The sequence below is a fragment of the Pleurodeles waltl genome, chromosome 4_2 (genome assembly GCF_031143425.1).
Source record: "Pleurodeles waltl isolate 20211129_DDA chromosome 4_2, aPleWal1.hap1.20221129, whole genome shotgun sequence".
NCBI classification, from domain to species: Eukaryota; Metazoa; Chordata; class Amphibia; order Caudata; family Salamandridae; genus Pleurodeles; species Pleurodeles waltl.
Genome location: NC_090443.1, coordinates 510,630,830 through 510,648,303, shown reverse-complemented (window position 1 = coordinate 510,648,303; position 17,474 = coordinate 510,630,830). Strand labels below are relative to the sequence as shown.

Sequence of the window (17,474 nt, the reverse complement as noted above, 5' to 3'; positions counted from 1 at the left end):
CAGCTGTGGGGACAGTGCTCACAGTGGCTTGCATTTAGCTGCCCGTGGGGACAGTGCTCACAGTGGCTTGCATTTAGCTGCCCGTGGGGACAGTGCTCGCAGTGGCTTGCTTTTAGCTGCCCGTGGGGACAGTGCTCACAGTGGCTTGCATTTAGCCGCCCGGCTGCACGTGGGGACAGTGCTCACAGTGGCTTGCATTTAGCTGCCCGTGGGGACAGTGCTCACAGTGGCTTGCATTTAGCCGCCCGGCTGCACGTGGGGACAGTGCTCACAGTGGCTTGCATTTAGCTGTCCGTGGGGACAGTACTCACAGTGGCTTGCATTTAGCTGTCCGTGGGGACAGTGCTCACAGTGGCTTGCATTTAGCTGCCCGGCTGCACGTGGGGACAGTGCTCACAGTGGCTTGCATTTAGCTGCCCGTGGGGACAGTGCTCACAGTGGCTTGCCCGTGGGGACAGTGCTCACAGTGGCTTGCATTTAGCTGCCCGGCTGCACGTGGGGACAGTGCTCACAGTGGCTTGCATTTAGATGTCCGTGGGGACAGTGCTCACAGTGGCTTGCATTTAGCTGCCCGTGGGGACAGTGCTCACAGTGGCTTGCATTTAGCTGCCCGGCTGCACGTGGGGACAGTGCTCACAGTGGCTTGCATTTAGCTGTCCGTGGGGACAGTACTCACAGTGGCTTGCATTTAGCTGTCCGTGGGGACAGTGCTCACAGTGGCTTGCATTTAGCTGCCCGGCTGCATGTGGGGACAGTGCTCACAGTGGCTTGCATTTAGCTGCCCGTGGGGACAGTGCTCACAGTGGCTTGCCCGTGGGGACAGTGCTCACAGTGGCTTGTATTTAGCTGCCCGGCTGCACGTGGGGACAGTGCTCACAGTGGCTTGCATTTAGCTGTCCGTGGGGACAGTACTCACAGTGGCTTGCATTTAGCTGTCCGTGGGGACAGTGCTCACAGTGGCTTGCATTTAGCTGCCCGGCTGCACTTGGGGACAGTGCTCACAGTGGCTTGCATTTAGCTGCCCGGCTGCACGTGGGGACAGTGCTCACAGTGGCTTGCATTTAGCTGTCCGTGGGGACAGTACTCACAGTGGCTTGCATTAAGCTGTCTGTGGGGACAGTGCTCACAGTGGCTTGCATTTAGCTGCCCGTGGGGACAGTGCTCACAGTGGCTTGCCCGTGGGGACAGTGCTCACAATGGTTTGCATTTAGCTGCCCATGGGACAGTGCTCACAATGGCTTGCATTTAGCTGCCCGTAGGGACAGTGCTCACAGTGGCTTGCATTTAGCTGTCCGTGGGGACAGTACTCACAGTGGCTTGCATTTAGCTGTCCGTGGGGACAGTGCTCACAGTGGCTTGCATTTAGCTGTCCGTGGGGACAGTGCTCACAATGGCTTGCATTTAGCTGCCCGTGGGGACAGTGCTCTTCGAAGTTCATCTACAGGTGTCCGTGTGGACAGTGCTTGTGACATTCCGCCTGTAGCGGTGTATGCGACAGTGCACTAGACAGTCTGTCTGCCCCTTCTGGTTGTTCCTCATCACCAGTAATTAAAGTTTAGTTGTACAGCCATGTTCGCTGACTATTTACTGAATTTCTGGCCTGACTACATATATTTTTGTTTAACCGTTTCTCCTTCAGCGGGGCAGTTGGAGGCCAGGCAGTAAACACAGTGTTGAAAACACTGACGTCGATTCGCCCCATAAGTGTTAGTCGTGCAGCAGGGTTAGAAACATTGTCCCCAAGTGACTGGCATCGGCTCCTTCACCGACGCACACTTGTTTCTCACGAGTGTACTGCGAGAATACTCAGTCCTTCTAAAACACCCTCCTGGGCAATATCCTGCTTCGCCAACATGACCAATAAAAAAGAAAGGCTGCACAATTGTCCTTTTAAGCTTGCAGATCAAATTTATAAATGTATCTGGCTTATTTGTGTTAGCAGAAACCAGTGATGCAAATTCTACGACTTCCGTTCACACAGATTGTTTTTCTTGTGGTTACAGTTGAAAATATATATGATGACGTATGAGGCATCGACTTGAAATAAACAAGTTACTGAAGGTTTCGTTGAATACTAGCGACTCTATAGCAAGCTACAAATCAACCTTTGTTCTTTCAAAATAGATAGATTTTTAAAAAATAACTTAACGTCTATTTTTATAAATGCAATTAATTTATGTGGAGCAGAGCTGGACCCCGAGGACATGAACAGCCTGTTCTTTTGTACGCTAATGCTGCAATCCAGTTTGTGATTTCAGTTCCTCCCCATTCAATGCGGTGACCCATCAACCGAGACTAACACCGTAAAAACTATCTGAAAGGCTACGTACCACCAAGCACCAAACTCCCTCAATAAGCACTTCCTGTTTTTTAAATCACTAAGCAACCTGATCACCACTAATGAAGCTACACTTTACAAAGAGACTTGGTGGAAACTGTTTACTACAGAGCTGCGATGTGGTGTCAATTACCCCTTGTCTTGCACAGATGCCTCTAAACGAAAAAATACCATAATAACGATGTTAACTCTCTATCAGCTTGGACCAGCTGAATGATCCTCGTCATAACGAACCTCGATATAAACTGACTAGCTGCCCCTCTATTATGGCGGAATTACTCTTTGTACCTTTCGTTTTTTGTTGCCACTCAGTCTTCTCCCCTGCGGCTCCTCAGTTGCCTCTAACTCTCTTTTCTTTGTTGCACCTGAAAGTGATTTCATTTTAGTAGTTGTCAGTGCTGTATTACTTAAATAAAATACATCAAAAAATGTAGTTGTTTTAAGGTGGCGTTTGGAAAACGACAACGGGAAACTGGGTTATTTTCTGATACTATTTAGAACTTTATTTGGAAATATATGAAAAAATACAATTACTGTTATACATAAATTGAAACAAGTAGTGGCAAAGTCAATAGGTTTCGACTCTAAAAAGAGCTGCATTAGTCATCCACTTCATACCATTAGCTGTTTCATGTATCTTTCTACCTTCCAGGAAACACTTCACCTGGAATGCAAAAGGTCTATTTTACATCTGAAAGCTATGTTGTCTGCACATTTTCACATTAAATTGTCTCCTATTGTCAGTCCACACAGAAAGCAGCCCTTTTTGTGACTTTATATGTCAAAGCCTACAAGACACAACTTAGTATTGGCTGGCTTCATTGTCAGTTTAATTTTCTTGCTTCTTATTTGTCAGTTCCTGTATGCTTCCATCCTTTTTGTGCATTTGTCCTGCCCCTGGAGCATGTATGCATTACTTGTGTCCTTCTACTACTGGTTTTTGAAGTGCTACGTTTAAAAAAATGTATAAAACACTCCATGAGAGTGTGTGAGCCAGTTGCCTCCCTTATGTACTTCCACCACCCACAATTTGCCGTGCTCAGTGTGTCTTTCTGTAACCCTTCCTCGCTGCATTGAATTTTAGCTTTTATCCTCCTTCTGTCCATCCTTTTGTTGTCTGTGTTGATTGTCTCTATCCGCCATCCCTCCTTTTGTTGTCTGTGTTGCTTGCTCCTCCTGCCCTCCCTCACTCCTTTTGTTGTTGTGTTGCTTGCCCCCATCTGCCATGTCCACCTCCATTCACTGTTTGTGTTGCTTGCTCCCATTTGCCATCCCTCCCTCCATTTTTTAAATTTGTTTTAATGTCCTCATTCACTTCGAAAGCCAGAAACAGAAAAGAAGAGGACCCCGAAATTTGTATTTTCTATTCTCCTCCTTCATATCAAGTTTTAGATTATAAATAATCAAATCTTCCCACTCCACGAAAAACTGAGGAAAGGCACTGATCCATTTTTTTACAGGTCTCTATTAGACTTTGTTAGGTCCTGCCGTCATCCAAAAGTGACTAGTGGGGAGCTTACCTGGCAATTTATTGAAAGAATTTCGCTTATTGCTTCACCTACCTCTTTCCAAAACAGTCTGAGCTGAGGACACTTCAAAAACATATGTAGATTGTCAGCAGAATCCAAACCACATTTTTACAGCTAACCAAGTTACTTTGCGCCAGTTTGGATAGTTTCTCTGGGGTCCAGCAGGCCATATGGGTTGAAAACAAATGGTTTCTTCTTAAACAGGCGGGTTTAACTGTAGCATACAAAAGAGTAGTAGATATTTGCCATAAATCTCTTATCTGTATTCCAGGAAAGTGTTCTCCCCACACTTTTTCTGGCAGGGTGAGTTCTCCATCTGCGACGTCCATCATCAGCCAGTACCATCTTGTCACTTCCTTCTTCAAGGAGGCCTTCTGATATAATAGCTCTTCCAGCTCATTAGAGCCCCACAACTCATCTTTCACACTCTCCACGCAGTTAACTATTTGAAGGTGTTTACATTTAGAGAGCTTCCCCCCATCTCCATATTGAGGTCCTCATATGACGTCAAGTCCCCATTAATACAGAGTTGCTCCATTCCAAAAACCCTCCATTTGTTGTCCGTGTTGCTTGCCCCCCCGCCATCCCACCCTCAGTTGACCATGTTCCACTCCACTCACTAGCAATACATATTGGTTTGCCAATACTTGTTTCCCCAGAATTGGCAAAGCCAGTAGGTCTGGCATTAATGTGCTAAATAGAATTTCTGCATGCAACTCATGTAAACATAATTTATTAATGCTTTAGCGTAACAAAACTTGAGGGGGGCACCATGCAAAGTACACGGCAGTACAAGTACCCACCCAGTCAAGAGCTCTCAGGCCAGGGACCTACTGTGCACAGTGTACAGTGCTGAGGGGGCCCCTGGAGCTCATCCCCCCACCCACTGCACCACAGGGGCTATTGTTATGCCAGTGAATTTATGCCATAATTTACATGCTTGTGTTAAAAACCATATTTATTGGCTTTGTCAGTGCATGTTAATCTCAGATATCGTGTGTGACATTTATGCTATGTGGCCTCAGAAATCTATTGAAATGCGTTCTATTAAAGCATAGTGTAATTGCTCAAGGGGCTATTGCATCCAATGTAAGAATCTAAGAATCTGTGTTTACCCTCGTGGTCTTGGGTTCATATCCTTTGGTAGTCTTCCTTTCAACATCAATAAATAAGTACCATTGAGTAGGAAGAAACAGCTCTTGTTAAGCACCAAGATCCTCCTAGGTGTGAGTGTGTGCCTTTAGAAAAAGACGTCATGTTAAAGGCAGTTCCTCTCACCTGTCCCCCTTCAAGTTATGGTGTTTGTGCCACCACATACTCTTAAAAAAATAACTTGTATATAGATGTATTATTTTACGTCCATATTCCAACAACGAAGCAGTCATCTTAAAACATAATGGGGGTTATTACAACTTTGGAGGAGGTGTTCATCCGTCCCAAAAGTGACGGTAAAGTGACAGATATACCACCAGCCATATTACGAGTTCCATAGGATATAATGGACTCGTAATACTGCTGGTGGTATATCCGTCACGTTACCGTCACTTTTGGGATGGATTAACACCTCCTCCAAAGTTGTAATAACCCCCAATGTTTTGTATTATATGCTGGTCAAATGGATGCACGCCCTCTGAAGACATTATCGAGCCAAGGAGGCATGTCTCGTCAGGCCTCATGATTTCAGCAATGGCAGCCATTTTAGATCAAATCGCAAATTTTAACTTAGAAACACCAACCTCTGCTCTTCCTGCTTTTGTGATTTTTGTGTAGGATGTCACTCTGCCTTTCCAGGCCATGTACAGACTTGAACTCTGATCCAAGTTTCCCACAAATAACATGTTTCTCAGATCCTCGATAACCACACCGTCTATCTCTGCCTCGGGTTATTTCTCTTAAATAATCGAAGCACAAAAAAGTACTATACCTTAATATCATAATATCATTACGTACTTCTATGTATCGCGTATTACTACCTTTATGTGGAAAACCACTTGCTTGACTTTCTAAAGCTTGATTTTTTGTGAGGTTTCACTCCTCCCCTACTTCCCATCTGTTTTCTTTCGAGCTCTTTTTATTTTGAATATATACCCACTCCTTTCCGTTTTTATGTGAACTACTTAATTTACTTGGTATCTGTGTGCGCCTCCCGCCCAGGACAGTACTGCTTCCCAACAGGGACTCCTCCCTGCAAGTATTTTAGCAAAAGGATACGTCATGCCAATCTGTCATGAACAACTTCAAGGATCAAGATCTGGGATTTTCTTTCTAGGGCAGTTGAAGACTACCCAGACAAAGTTGCCCAACTACTAATAAATACTTTCCCTGATAAAACTGAGACCTCTCAGCCTTGTCAGTGCTTGCCTATACACTATGGGGACATGGTGCACTTCTTTTACACTTTCCCAAAACCATTTTGACTCCTTAGTGTCCCCTCTACGTAAATAGGTGACACGGAAGTCTAGCTTCTCTGAGGTGCCATCTGACTTACCTGAGAGGGCCATGCAGTGTCCCTTGTTCCTGTTTCACTTCTGTGATCAGTAGCTGCCATTTTCGGCGATGGATAACACCATTAAAGGACTCAGAGCCTCATTACGAGTATGGCGGTCTTAAGACCACCACACTCGCGGTGGAGGTCTAACCGCCGCAGACCCGGCCGTAAAGACTGCTGCATTACAAGTTCAATGATTTGACTGAAGCCAAACCACCACAACTCTGCCAGTCCCGCCTGTACGGTTGAACCAGCGCGGCTGACCGTGAGCTCCTCTGGGCCGGCGGCAGGCCTAAGACCGGCGGCCGTATTGGGAGGCAGCAAGCCACCAGGCTTTTTGCGGCAGTCACCCACCACGAAAACTTTGGCGGTAATCCCCATTCCTGTCGCCGGCACACACATCCACACACTTGCAGACACCCACCCCCCCACCCAACCGCAGACATCCAGACACCTCCACCCAACCGCACACAAAAATCCAGACACCCGATCGCACGCATACATACAAACACCCCCACTCTCTCACACTGACATACATGCACGCCCTCTCACTCTCACACTGACATACATGCACCCTCACTCGCTCTCACACATACGCACCCCTTCTCTGCATTCATACACACTCCCACCCACTTCCGCATTCATACACATACACATCCCCCTCCACATTCATTCACACCCCCTCCGCTATCATACACACACCCCACCTCCCACCCCCTTCATGCACGCATACAGTCACACATGCATGCACCCCCTTTCCAACACACACACACACACATATGCTCGTACGCATTCACTCACACACCACACACATGCACCTGCCACACCCCCCGCCTCCCACCCCCTTCATGCACGCATACAGTCACACACGCATGCACCCCCTTTCCGACATACACACATACATGCTCGCACGCATTCACTCACACACCACACAGATGCGCCTGCTGCACACACACACCTTACAGTCACTCCACCTACCTGTCTGGGCCGCACAGCAGCCCACGTCGAGGTGGTCGTCCCGGAGGGTGTGGGTGTCAGCGCTTCCACTGCCAATGCTGCACCGCCGTGCAAGGACGGCCTTGCCATATTACTGCTCGTAAAATGGAGGGCAGAGTCCTTGTGGCGTGGCGGTGCTGGTGGTTGAACCGCCTTTCTCCCGCCCTCTGCCAGCCTGGCAGTGTTGCGTTTGTGGCTGTAATCTGGCAGTCTTCCATCTCTGGCTCGTAATACGGCAGTCTTTTGGCGGTGCCAGCACGGCGATCTCCCAAAAAGACCACCAATGTCATAATGAGGGCTCAGGCTGTATTGCACTGGCGTCTATCCTTGTGGAAACCTCTGTTTTTTTCTTTTGAGTATGCATGGTGAAACATATTCTGTATTTGAATGTTTCTCACATACTGTACTCTCTTTGCCTCCAAGGGTATCTGTGCCACCAAGGTACCACAGCTTTTGTGATGATTCCATCTAAAATGCCCTAATATGAGTCCTAGTCACCCTGGTGAACTCCCAAGTGCTACCTAGACCCCCTGTTTCTGAGGAGCATGTCACAGTGCTTTGAACCTCTTCTCCCGTTGTTTGCCCCTGAATACAGCCCTTTGCAGTATGCCGTAAAAGAACATTTTCTTCAGTTGCTTCAACATGCTTCACTGTGGCATCTGAAGGTCTGCTACCCTACAAGCATGTCCCCAAGAGAGCCCACAAAGCAGCAACCCCAGCCTGGCACTGGGAGACACGTGCATCCTACAGCAGGAGTGTTCTGTGGCCCTTGACCAGCCTGACTCTTGACATCCATCGTGCAGCAAGAAAACCATGCACAACAGAGGATTCTGAAAGAAATCTTGTAAATGTTTAATTCACCTTTCAGAAAGTGCTTCACATCACTCTGGTCTGTGCTTGAAAAATCTGATGTTTCAAATCTAAATTCATATATAAATGTAAGAATTGTCAGTTCTGAATAGTGCATGGTTAAATGATAGAGTCCTGTGATCGTTTGACTCTATTAAGTATTAAAGGGTTTCAGCACAGCCACACCTCGAGTAACAGAACACTAAATGGCCAGGCTTCGACCAGGCATCAAGACTGTCCTTTTTAATACACTTCTGTGTCACTCTAATCCACATTAACATATGGATGCCATCCCCAAGCCTGAGAGACTTTCTGAGGACGTTTGTGGTTTTGTTTGAAGTGCAAGCTTCACATTCCTGTTTAGTCATCCCCAGGTTATTGGGCAGAAATGGAAACTTCACTGTTATTCATCACATGCTAAGCTCCCAAAAATTATTTCTTGGAAAATAATAAATGATTTGTGCCCTTGCACCAAAGCTGGTTCGCGTGTTTTCAGCTAATCAGGTAGTTTCCTGAGGCAAGTGAGTCACAGCATTTCTAGGGACTTACTTGTTTTCCCTTTTATGGCTGGAGAACCCCAAGGGTCGTACTTTCTCTCGAGTCATCGTGGTAAGTAGACAGTGGCCCACCCCAATTTAATCATCTTGCTTTGCAGCTTACTTTACACCCATTTTTCTGTGGCGCTTGGCAGGACATCGGTGAACTCAAATGAGCATTCCGTGCTATTTTGTAAGTAATACAGTGGAGGTGGTCGAACGAACCCATTTCGTAGGGTCCTAATACTTTGTGCTTGACATCGTCAACAACAATTTTATTTTTGGCAACACTTATGCTGTTTTAGACTCGATTTGGAAAATGCCAAGCCGAAATAGACTTCTGGTAAGTTTTTTTTGCATACATTTGAAGAAGCTACATCTAATTACATTAATAAGGCACTGCTGTTAAGTAATATGCAAAAAGTAAAGTATGTGGTGTGTGTTTTGTTTCATACTTAGTACTGTCCCTCCAAATATTTTTAGTGACCAAGTCCAACGCCCCAAGAGATCCTATCTAGTACTCTGGACTTGCCAGGTCCTTAGTATTGCAACTGTTACAATATTGAAACACAATCTACACCGAGTACCCCAAAACAAAACAACTGGAACAGGTCTTCTGTTATCGTGACGAAAACTAAAGAATGCATTTTGAGTGTTATTTCATTGAAGGGCACACTTGAGGAATGGCCACGGTGAGGTTTAGGCAATTTAAAATTGAAAAGAAAATTAAGAAGTGGCCCTTCCAGGTTCATATGGGAAAATCAACTAAACATGCTTAATAGTCTCAAACATTAGGGAAAGGAACTATGAGTACTTAATACTTATAAGTAATTTCTTTTTTTAAAGGCCAGTTAGATTGTTTGGGCCCAAAAAACGTTTTTCAGTCTATCTTGACCCACGAGGAAGGCGGAAGATAAAAGGAAGATGAACAGGAGCATGAAAAAGGAATAGGAGAAAAGATGGAAGCAAGGGAGACAAGAGGAAGGAGGGCATTGGGCTTATTGATAATAGGGTAAAAAAGAGGTAAGGGGAACATAGATGCAAGTAATGATGAAGAGGAAAGATAGGGCGGAAATCAAGAAATGAGGGACTGGAAAATAGTAGGGAGGGAATCATGCTTATAAGACAAGGAAGGCTTAATCGAGTATTGTGGGTGAGGTAAATAGGAAGTACATGGGGTCTTCTCATGTTAAAAAAAAATAGGAGCCGCAGTTCAAGCTTATTTCCATGAAGCCTCAGTTTTGGGTCGCTATCCTTAGACATATGGCTGGTTTGCTCTGCACCATTAGATTGACGAGGTAGAACGATGCTCTTTAGTATAGGGCCATATGCTTTGCATGAGACTCTTCCTGGCTCTTATCTGCATGGAAACTGTCTATGGACTTATTTCAAGTTTCATATATAGTGTACAACACTTAAATTAGTAACCACAACTGGGTGCCAAACAAATATCAGTCTGCCAGGAAGTAACTGACCACCAGACATTTATGCTGGCTTTTGAGTTCACATGCCACAGGTACCTTCTTTTAAACAAAAGAGTGTTCGAGGTTGTACGTTACGCTGTGCTTAGAGAGTGCGACTGGATGCCCTCAGTTGACATGGGCTGTAAGAGGCTTTAATGTGGGTCTGCCACTGTTCTTCATTCATATGGCAGGAGACCCACAATTCGTAGTTCTCCTGGTGTTAATGCCCAAGGTGGTCGCCTGTCTGTGTTCTTATTGATTTCTCAGTGGTCTTCCCAGGCATTTTTTCTTTAAGAGATTATAATTTAGTTTTATTTGTTTGACTTCATCCACCAATTTAATGCTATCCTCGCAGCTTGGCCAATTTTCTCTTTAACTGTGGCTGCTTCTAATTATCCGTTTCATACACAGTTACTTCAGGTGCTTCATGATGAGGAGTGTCGGATGGGATATCACTTATGAAATTATCGAACATAAAATGAGGTGCAAGGATGCCATAAGGGGATAGGGTGCAAAGAAGTCACCTTGCCCACTGCACCATACTAACTTCAGATGACCCCGTCTTTTTGGTATGGCATTGCTTGTTATGCCAAGGATTATCTTTTAATTTCACCGACCCTCGTGAGACCACCACTAGGGCATTTACTAGTACTCTATTAATTAATGTCACCTATATTTGTGCGAACTGTGTGTGGCCATACCTTATTGATGCAATTCTCTGATCAGAGTATGGTGGCTCAGTAGACTAAGGCATCCACTGCAGGGATGTGTGTTCTATCATTAGGTCAGAAGTTCGAAATGTGGTGGGTCCACTCAGACATTTATCCCTCCTAGGCTAATAAAACGAGTACCTTTGAGTTTCTTAACGATAAATATACTGTGCATCACCAAGACACCCTTATTATGTATTAACTTATAGATAGATGGGACCCTCTCCCACCCCAAAGACGCAGCAGTATGGAACGTGGCCTTTTGCTAGACACTGTTTTTGGGATTTTCAGTGCAAGCTGACCAGTACACAGCCAGACATTGAAGCCATTGATTATAAACAAAGACAACCTGTTCTTGGTGTACCTGTGACTTGTCTGAGTAATTGTACCTTTTGTCATTGTTTTTCATTTCTCTTTTTTGCTTATTTAGAGAAGGCAACTTCAGATACAGGTGATGCCCCTAGACTTGTCACGCCCAACATCGAACATCAGGAGAGCAATAAGACATCCACAGTTGCCTTCAGTGTTCAACAAAATCTGGGTATGTTTTCAGCAGCAACCATATCATGTGTCATGTTTGGTATTTGATCTTAATATTAAAGGAACCCGGTAACTAAGGTTGTTGATGTTTAATCAGTTAACTTCCAATCATAGGATTTTGTCCTGTATGTTAGTTTACAGAATGTATTAATCTTTTAAAAGTAAACAGTAGCTGGAGACGATGATACCTTTTATATTTTGTCAACACAAGTAATTTGTCAGTATTACAGCGTATATAGACGCTATTGTGATGGATCATACGACCTCCCATATGAAGGATTTTAAATACCCCGGTGTGCTACAAATCCACAGATTTATTTCCATTTGATTAGTAGTTTCATGAAATCCATGATGTGATAGAAATCTTGATCTTCATGGGACCACTTGAAGAATGAGATGGTTCCCAGGTCAAAAGAAAGTTATGAACCTTATCGTTTTCCTTTCTGTGATCTTGAAGTTGCCTTTCAACAGTCAGTAAAAGTAGCAACACATCTTTCACCTGCATGATACAGGTTCTTATAGGCGATCCACATGATCACCTAGTTTTGATGAGGCCACAAACAAAAATCTTTTTTCCCAAAGTATTAGATTTATAGTAGTGCTCTGCCCAACTACTTTCCTCAATAAGGGAAAAGGATGTTTCTCGTGGTTGTCTCAATTCTTTATGCCGTTTAGGCCCTCTTATGGGAAGCAGAAAATGTTCGAACACAACATATGACTTATATCCAGGTCACTGTGCCTCCACAATGACGTTCTCAAATGTCACACAACAGTTGTTTCAAGTGATCATAATAGTGCACCATCTTTCCTACCTGGATCCTCTCTGTAGCTTGCTCAGCTCATTCTTTTTCAATGAACACTGACAACTTTAGATATATTTCATTTGATACTATTTGTTAAACAGGAAACATGCCATGTACACAAACATGTCACAAAGGGTAGGAGTCCTACTATTGAATAAATAGCCAATCCTATTTTAACACAATCTACTCCATGTGAGTGCTTATTATAAACTGAATGCACATATTTATTTTCAATAGCTATTTACCCTGTGTTTCTGGGTACATAAAATCCTAGATGTCAAGTAAAATCAGTGATATAAATCAACTCAAGTGGCAGCCAGAGTGGTTCTGACGGCAGAGCCACATAGTCACCTCCATTGGATGTCTGATTTCTCCTTTATAAACGCTCCAAGTATCCATGTCTCGAGTTTCTTTTAACACACATGCCACAGACTCCAAGATCTCAGCTATGTTTTTTTAAACGTTGTCTTGTTTTTAAAATATATTTCGTAATTCAATGTCATTGCCTAAATTGGGTTTTAAGACTTGCGCATACATTCTGGTCTCTGCTCAAAAATATTGGTCTCTGATTTGGAATCAGAACATGATGCTGAGGATTGTGATTTGCCCTGTTCATTCATTCAGAAGTCCTGATGAGTGGAAGGCTAATCCCTTTTCTCGCCCTTGCTTAGTTGAAGTCCCTGTAATGGTTCCCCTCCAAGGGTCAAGAGAAGTGGCACAAAAAGATTCAGCCTACAGTAGGTCCTCTGACCACTCACAAGAACAAAAGGAAACACTACAAGCCTTCTTCCACGTCCTACTTGTGGCGCTAGAGCACAGAGACAGAGTGATTCTGGTTTTGGAATCTCTAGCTATGCATTCTTCATCTTTAACATATGAAGTCTCAATGCTGCAACATATTCAGGTATCCTTTTCCATTTTAACTGATTGTAAACAGGTGGCAGTTTTTATAAAGGCCAAGCAAAGGATTTGGGGCAATACATCATGACCTTAAACTGATTCCCCAGCGTGCAAAGATGTTACAACACAATATGCTGCTTTGCCATTGAAACCAGGACCTAGACAATGGCTTCTCACAGGTGTAAGTTGAAGGTGTTGTTGTCAGCTTTGGTGCCTGCCAGTTGCAACCCAGTTCAGAGCCCTTTTGCCTCACCATCAATAAATCTTTCTGGTTCGGCACTAGTCTTAAAGCTGTCTATAGCCATTATGGTTTAACTTCATTGAGATGGCTAGAAGAAGGAAGGTTCCTGAACAGTTAAAGGAGCCAGAGCCTTCACCGCAGTTGCTCACTAATCAGTGTTGATTTCAGATATTTGATAAGGCATTTGATAAAGGGGATGATTTTGATTTCCTTTTTGATCCCCTTCTGAGCTCTGGATAATTCACTTCCTTCTGCGAACTCTAAAACCATCCTGCTGGGTAATTTACAGACCTCAAGTGGAATAGATCCGTCACATCACTTTCCGGATCGACATGGCACACTTTACGAGAAATCCCCCTTTGCTGCAGTCTGTCCTTATGCAGATTCCTGGTTGAATGGCCTTGCAGGAAGAATGTCTTGCACTCTTTAAAGAGACCTTTTGAAGATGATTTTTTTGGTGTATAAGAATATGTCTGGCGTTTGCCTTTAAGAGATGATATGCAAACAGTTCCCTTCCTCTGTTCCGACCTTTGTCAGAGTTCATCAGACAGAAGTGAACCTAGTTTTACAACAAATGTTACACTGATATCAATGATGTTATAAAAGATGTCACAAGTGCTATAATATCTGTTGTAATTACCAGTGCATGGCGAAGACGCAAATTATAGTTACCTTAGGGCACAAGTTTAATTACTTGAAATAATTATAACTATCAACAGTGAATTTCTGAAGTTTTGTACAATTCAGAACCTAACCTTTGTTTTATTAAGAGACTTTCTAGTTTTTTAAAATTCTATTTCCTAACTATAACGTTCCTGTAACCGTTGGTTTTCTTTTAAGTGAATTTCTATTTTTTAATAATTTCATTTCCTAACTATAACGTCCTTGTAAACTTTGTTTTGTTCAGTGAATTTCTATTTTTTTTAAAAAAAATTATTTAAAGTAATTTTCATTACTACATGTTAATCCAACCACAGCCGCACACAGCCTTTGGCCGTGTGGACTGGCAGATGGTGTCAGGGCCAGGCATGCGGCCAGGCCCTATGGCCAGCCCCCTATAACCACCCAACCTTGCGCCTCACACAGCCTTCGACCATGCCCAGTGGGGTTGTCCTCAGGGTCTGCCCCATGGCCAGTCCCTGCGGCGAACCCCCCTAACCACCCAACCCTGAGAGAGAGAGAGAGAGAAAGTGGTAGACTGAGAGGGAGGGAACGATTTAGGCTTTGATGAATGATATACTTAGAATGGGCCATTTCCGGACAAATTGAAAAGTAACAATTTTTGTCAATTAAAAAGAGTGAGATCACCTTTGGTATGTAACTTAAATATTTATAGTTGAAAAGAAACTAAAGCAGGAAATGAGCACAGACTTACCTAGACTAGAACCCTTAACCTTTAGTGTGCACGAATGAGACCTTAACTACTAGGCCAGAGGGGACTCCTTACTGTGCAGAGTCCAGACTTAGCCATGACATTCAACCCACTGATTCTGAGGAGAAAAAGACTTTAGTGTTCCATCACTAGGAATGTTTAACAGTGAAAACACTAGAAAATAAACAGATACACTGCAAAGCGATACTAGGATCTGAACCTTCAGCCTAATGAGTGACAGCACAATACCTTGACCATTATGCCAGAAGTGACTCTGTTCTGCATCCAAATGTAGCTATAACATTCTTACCAAGCATCTTGCTTGTCTGACTCTATGAAGTCATTGAATGAAGAGATCATTGCAATACCAGTTTCTACCACTCTTCCATTCCTTTATGGCGATGGAAGAGAGAGAGTGACAGGATCGTAGAGGGAGTCCGAAGGCTCCTGCGGTCCTAGCTGGCTCTCCATATCCTGCGGGAGCCAACACTGCTCCCACAAGCAAGGAGCTGCTTGAAGTAGCAGCTCCCTGCTTGTGGGAGAAATGTTTTCATCTTTTTCCCTGCACACATATTTGTGTGCAGGGAAACAGATAAAAACGTCACTTTCTGCAAGCGAAAGCTGTTTGACAGCTCTCACTCACACAAAGTGAAATGTTTGCTCTGACTTGGCGGGAGCTGTCAAAGCCTGTGCATTTTCATTTTTTTTCTTAATTTTTACAGCAAATTTGTGGATCCACTGCAAATTTACAGCAAAATGTTTTTTTTGTTTTTTGTTTTGTCCTGGGGGGTCCCTCTAGGACCCCAGCACCAATGCTAATGGGTCATATTGACCCTAATCTGCCCCCCCTTTTTTTTGTTTGTGGGACTCAGCCAAGTCTCAAGATGGCTGCCAACACTTCCTCGTTGAAGTGCTGGCAGCCAGTCCGAGCTCTGCATTTTCCTGTACAAGCTTGTTATTATTCGCAAACCCTTCATGCCTCTAGTTATCTATATTTAGTTTTATTTTAATATTTCAAAAAGTACTGAATGGATTTACACCAATTAACAAAGCACTCTTTCTAGACAAAGGGCTACCTTTCTGCCAAGTTTGGTGTAATTCGTCCAGTGGGTCGGGCTGTGGTCTTGTCTAAAATCCCTTTTGGGAAGTATAATGGCAAACGCATGTTTTTTGACCCTCCCCCCCTTTTTCTTGGCCCCACTTGACGGATCACCCCGAAACTTCTCACGTAAAATAAAATCCACAGGGTCACTTTTTTTGGAAAATTTTGTGAAGATTCGTCAAATGGCACCTAATATATAGGCAAGTTAAAAGAATTATAATTCGATGGAAACATGGGCCTAACTATATATATATATATATATATATATATATATATATATATATATATATATATAAATATATATATACATATATATATATATATATATACATATATATATATATATATATATACACTCACACACATATATATATACACACACACACATATATATATATACACACACACACACACCTATAAATATATATATATATATAATATATATAGATATACACACAGATATATGTATACATATACACAGAAATGTGGTTAGCACTTTGCTGATCCTATGCTTAAAAACTCTGCTAGATAAACAGACATTTGAGGTGAGCAAACCTAGAGTGTCGCTGGTGTTGCAGGGTGCTCCTTACTGGAGCTGCTCTCCACCTAAACTGGGGAACTATCCAGAGTTCTCTTTTTTTGTGTGCATAATTTATGCGTCACTCTAACGCTGAAAGGGCTTTGTTTTGATATATAAATATATATATATTTGTAATGGCAGATGCACTACATCTCTCAGGCTCTATATGAGTCCTTCTATCTCACCAAATCCGCAAACAGCTTAAGCGAATCCCTCCAAAATATAGATCTGGATCAATTATCAGACCTTCAAGTCTCTTTGTGTACAAATGTACAAGATGAGGTACAAGCTTGAACCTTTGGGTCCACTAGACATCGCAGAACCAGGGAGAAGATCTTGGAGGTGCCCACCTTGATTCATTCTACTCTTCCCCATCAGAATCTGGTCTAACTTTTGTCGAATGTGTTGCCTGAATACTGGATTGACAATGCTGCACCCTACACTTTAGTACAAATAACTGGTTGATGCAAAATATCCTTCCTTTATTTTGATGAGGAGCTGTTATGTAAACTTTATAAATGCCAATGAAAATATCTTTAAAAAAAAAAAAGAACCGGTCCACCTTTCCCCATGTTTGAGGATTAGATGTAACATCCTTCATTACTGACCACATCAGAGGACATTGAGAAATACAAAAGTGGTTGTAGACTATACTCTTACCATTACGTCCAGAGCATTTACCACAATACATTGTGTGGTTGCTTCAGTATCATAGCAACAATATTGGCTGAATTGGTAAAATCATAATAGGTGGAATCTGTTAATATTGCTTATTAAGTGCCTTGCGCCTGTTTGAAAATGTCCTAGAAATGAAATTATAAATGAGCTCAAAGTTTGAGTGACAAAAATATCCCGGGTTTTTTGTATTTTACAGATACTCTGTAGATAAGTTGATCCAGAGCGCTATGATACCCAGGGGTTCTACCACTCCTTAGTATATGATCATGAAATTTGTGCGAATTTTTATCTTCATCTTCATCCAAATTCTTTAAAGTTGAACAAGTATTTTTTGCTTAACGTTTTTGTT

At 43.1% G+C, this 17,474-nt stretch overlaps 1 protein-coding gene across 2 annotated transcripts in view; it reads left to right on the top strand.

Annotated features, from left to right (window-relative positions):
- Positions 1-17,474, top strand: part of ODR4 (odr-4 GPCR localization factor homolog) — a 171,960-nt gene that overhangs the window by 150,049 nt on the left and 4,437 nt on the right. For both annotated transcript variants that reach the window (XM_069232000.1, XM_069232001.1), the window contains one exon: positions 11,340-11,450. In XM_069232000.1, coding sequence (XP_069088101.1) covers positions 11,340-11,450 — 111 coding nt within the window. The remainder of the gene's footprint in view (positions 1-11,339; positions 11,451-17,474) is intronic.